The 4,609-nt window shown below is 37.7% G+C and overlaps 1 protein-coding gene across 1 annotated transcript; it reads left to right on the top strand.

The window, feature by feature from the left end:
* The first annotated feature begins 3,053 nt into the window (after positions 1-3,053).
* LOC124371539 (probable spore coat protein DDB_G0283555) lies at positions 3,054-3,880 on the top strand. The gene has a single exon (XM_046829891.1). It carries the CDS (start codon positions 3,073-3,075, stop codon positions 3,700-3,702), a length of 630 nt encoding a protein of 209 aa, XP_046685847.1. The 5' UTR covers positions 3,054-3,072; the 3' UTR covers positions 3,703-3,880.
* Positions 3,881-4,609: the final 729 nt, after the last annotated feature.

The raw sequence follows: 4,609 nt of genomic DNA, 5'->3' as shown, positions 1-4,609 counted from the left end.
TATATAAAAGCACGAGTAAAGATTATTTTAACCCAAATAAACGCCTCTAGAAGCAAAAATTTAAAAGTTAGGGGAAGATAACTATTTGTTAGGCTGCGAAGATTTCCTTATTTTTCATTCGCCTTCTGACCTGACTTAAATAATTATAGCTCATTTCCTTCTCGAATATTTTTCTAATTAAAAGAGAGCATAAGGTTTTTATTTTTAATCTTAAAATGTGAAAATTAAGTTTACAATACGAGGGGTGTTCAATAAAGACTGACAGTATCGTACATGTAAACAAACAAAGTACAATAATTAGTTTCTTTCAAGTTGGTATGAAACATTGAAGTATTAGCATCAACTAAATCAGCTGTTAAGATTATTGCATATGTATTGTTTTTATGGCAACCGATTATTAAACAGTTCCAAATTTTTGCTTCTAAACTTTACTATGGCTGATTTTTGTGAGCAAAGATATGCGATAACGTTTTGTGTAAAACTGGGGGAAAGTGCTACGGATACTTACAACGATTTTTAAAAAGCCTTTGGTGCAATGAGTGAAAGAATCTGTTTTAGGTGGCAAAAAGATTTTAAATATGGTCGGGAATCATGTGAGTTTGAAGGTGGGCCTGGTGCCCATGTTTATGCACACACCGAAGAAATTAAACAGCTTGCTACAATACTCAATATATCAATTGTCAGTGTCCATACACTCATGCATGATCATTTGAATATGACAGTATCTGTGCTCACTAAATACCACGTCTGTTTTCACCAGTTCAGAAACAAAATCGCGTTGAAATTTACCTACCAACTTGGTTACAGTGCGTGCGTCGAGAAGGTGTGATGCTTGGTGGAAAATATTATTACTGCTGATGAAAGTTAGATTTACTGTTATGATTCTTCAACAAAACAACAGAGTACAGAGTGGGTGGAAAAAGGTGGACCGACGCCAAAAATACCTCGTGCTAAGAGGTCTGCTGCAAAGGCAATGGTGATTACGTTGTTTGATTATCGTGGTATGGTGTACACCCATACTGTATCACAGGGTCCGAAAATTAATGGGGAGTACTGCATTTTATTACTGAAGTAAATAATCAAAGATCACATGCAAAAAAGCGGCCAGACCTCGTCGGACGTTGGAAACTGCTTCACGACAGTGCTCGCCCCCATGTTGCTAATACTGTGCGTCAGATTCTAGCCAAAAAAAGGAATCGAAACAGTCCCACATCCACCCTACAGCCCTGACTTGGCTCCAAATGTCAGGCTTGCCTCTATATCCTCAGGCCAAAACGGACGTCCAAGGTCGGCATTTTCCAACTGCTACTGCCGCTATTAAGAATTTAGAGGCATTTTGAAGGTTATGTCTAAGGAGGGCTTTGAACACGTCTTCAGACAGGCAGAGGCGGTGGCTTTAAATGACGGCTACTTAGAAGGAGATACAAGTTTTAAAGTCTAAACTTTTATATTAAAGTTATTGAAAGATTACTGTCAGTCTTTATTGAACACCCCTCGTATCTACCTGAAGAGCGGAGCAGTTTTGTAATGCATATAATGTAATGCTAAAGACCACGCTGTAAGGGAATTTATTTACACAATATATATTTATTATCGTCTTATTTATATTATAACGGAAATTACAAGACGTGTTACCTGCAAAAGAAATCACTGACAATAATTATCACTCTATCAATCCATTAGCCCAACAAAGGCACACAAGTGTAGGCGTATGTACATTACTCAACGTTGAAACAAGCAAACCCTTGCTTTAATTACACGTCAAACTCAGTCTTATACTGTAATCACAGGTTTGCTCTTATCTTGTTGATAAATTGTCATTTAAGTTGCGTGGTGAGAAGAAATTAATGATATTTTTATTACATTGCGATTAAGATTAGTATTTTAAAAAGGTAATACTTTCCTAAATTTATAGATTTGTTTGTACTTGATCATCAAGTAATGAAACTATTGTTAACTGCATAATTTATGTTCATGACACACATTTTTAATTAATATTCGTTCACGTCTGTTTGGCTATTTCTCCTTTTACTAGGGAACAGCTCAGCGGAGGCTAAGAGGAGGTAACATCGGCTTGTTAATTCTGGTGGTTTGCGTGTACTGACAAGCAGAAGCCGGCTACGGTATATACAAACATAACTTTCTCAGTTATATTTTCGTTAAAATTAAAACGATTGAAATACCCATTTATAAGTTTACATACATGTACAAGATAAAAGGGCTTCAGAGTTGAATTAATAGACAATTCTTGAAACGCTTGGTGAGTTATAAAAATTAAGAAATTAATAAAATACGTTTGATAATTATAAAAACTGTAATAAAAACGTCGTATTTATAGCTATCAAATATAAAGATTTGGTCCTAATCTAATTGCAAGCTTCCTAGATATGGATATTCAATATTTGCAGTTTGGTTGAAGAACTAACACTGGTACTTTGTTGCTGTTTGTAAATCTGTTTACATTATATGTATAAACGATGACATTAACAAGTTAAGTTATAATTCAATACAAGTTACAAGCTTCTGAACTATGAGTTTTCAAAAATGCAGTTTGCTTGAATCCTTTCAAATCTATTAAAAAACAAAACCATTATTAACACTTAAATAAGGAATACAGATCAAAATAGATCTGTACTAGCCGACCAACCACAGATAACTGGTTTACTTTTATATTTACTGTTTTTTTTTATGAAATGCATGTTTTATAAATAGTGTCCATGGAGTTAAAACACAATATGGTTGTTGTGATTTCGGACTTATCTATATATATATATATATATATATATATATATAATATATATATATATATCGGATATATAAAACTTTTATATATATATATATATAGAGAGAGAGAGAGAGAGAGAGAGAGAGAGAGAGAGAGAAAGAGAGATAGATAGAGAGAGAGAGAGAGAGAGAGAAAGAGAGATAGATAGATAGAGAGAGAGAGAGAGAGAGAGAGAGAGCCAAGTGGTTCTCAGTTTGTTATGTCATAAACATTTTCTCGCATAAGCACCCTGCCTATCACTAGAGAGACAGAGAGAGAGATATTACATTCGTATTGCTTATTTATGAATGTTCCAGGTGAAGAGGCCTGGTAGTTCCTGTGACGGCGTCCACTGCAGGAGAGGCTTCATCTGCAAGGACGGGCATTGCGTGAAGGACCCAAATCCGGTGGACCCATGCGTTCGAGCATCCTGCGAGGAAGACTTCGTCTGCGTGAACGGCGAGTGTATCCCACAGCCGACCTGTGACGACATAACCTGCAGCGAGGGTGAGGTTTGTCGTCTGGAGCGTATACAGTGTTCCTACCCGCCATGTCTGCAAGTCCCGACCTGCAGGTTGAACGTGTCATGTGACATGGTCGAGTGCGACGCGGGCACTATCTGCCACGATGGGCTATGCGTGAAGGAGCCCACTTGTGAAGGAGTCGTCTGCGGCTCCAGGCAGGAGTGTTACCTAGAGGAGCCCCCGTGCTTCGTGACCCCCTGCCCTCTCCCGGTGCCGATGTGCGGGCCGATCAGCAAGTGCACGGGTATCCGCTGTAACGAGGACTACGTCTGCATCGACGGATACTGCGTCTTGGAGCCCGACTGTTACGGCATCCAGTGCGCCTCCGGAGAAGAGTGCTTCATGAAGGAAGTGGTCTGCGTAAGGGGGCCCTTGCCCTCCTGTACCCACCTGCCGCCCGGCCCTGACCTGTGATATTGTCGGGTGTATCCCCGGGTACGCTTGTGTGGACAACACGTGTGTCCCGGACTATTTCGAACAGGAAGAGCTACCCGAGCTCCTGGAGATCATAACTGTTGTAATTACGGTTTTATAAGATACAAAATATATCATTGTTCCTAATAATGATGAATTAAATTCTACATAGTTTTGGTTAAAATCTTCGTTTATTTCTCTTAATTCCAACCTTTTTCCCGGTTCAATAATATAAGGCTGCATAATACGACAATTTGTTAGAATATAATATCACTAGCGAATCACAACACATATTCCAATAATTAATTTAATTGTGCGAGGCCTTTCAGAATCAATGATTCCATCGTCAGGCGACTTCACAAAATGTGTTTAAAATAAAATAAAAAATATTTCCAATGCTCCAAGAATCTTTAATTTGTTAGAAGTTCTTCCAAAATAAACAAACTGCTTTTCATTTACAGTGCATTATTACCTTCATAAACTATAAACTAAATCAATAATGATTTTAAACTGTTGGCCTGCTTAGCTCCGGTATATAAGGTAAGAGTAATTAATATAAAGTAGGAAACTGTTGATATCTTAGCCCCTCTTATTTCCTTTACAAAGTTGCTGAATGGAAACTGTTGTTATATGTTTATACTCTAAAAAACCCACCGTGACGAGGAATCCAACTCTGGAACACAAGAACACTAATGCTACAGTAATAGAAACCTTAGAGTACGGCTCTGTAAATTCTAAAGTTCTGGAGAAATGGCATATGATGAACCAGGAGATCATGCGTGTCACAGCACTCTGGTATGATTTGTTTGTTTTAGCGTTGAATTTGGTTTGTTATTCACCTGAAGAAAAGATCAGATTGCAGATCATAAAACGTAGTTTTTCTAATTTTTTTTATTGCTAAGTGATG

The sequence above is a fragment of the Homalodisca vitripennis genome, unplaced genomic scaffold (genome assembly GCF_021130785.1).
Source record: "Homalodisca vitripennis isolate AUS2020 unplaced genomic scaffold, UT_GWSS_2.1 ScUCBcl_1584;HRSCAF=5391, whole genome shotgun sequence".
NCBI lineage: Eukaryota > Metazoa > Arthropoda > Insecta > Hemiptera > Cicadellidae > Homalodisca > Homalodisca vitripennis.
The sequence above is the reverse complement of the archived record's forward strand: the minus strand, read 5'-3'. Positions and strand labels throughout refer to the sequence as shown.

What these genes read in the sequence shown, in the direction of transcription:
- LOC124371539 (XM_046829891.1), top strand. Translation starts at nt 3,073, where the DNA reads ATGTTCCAGGTGAAGAGGCCTGGTAGTTCCTGTGACGGCGTCCACTGC.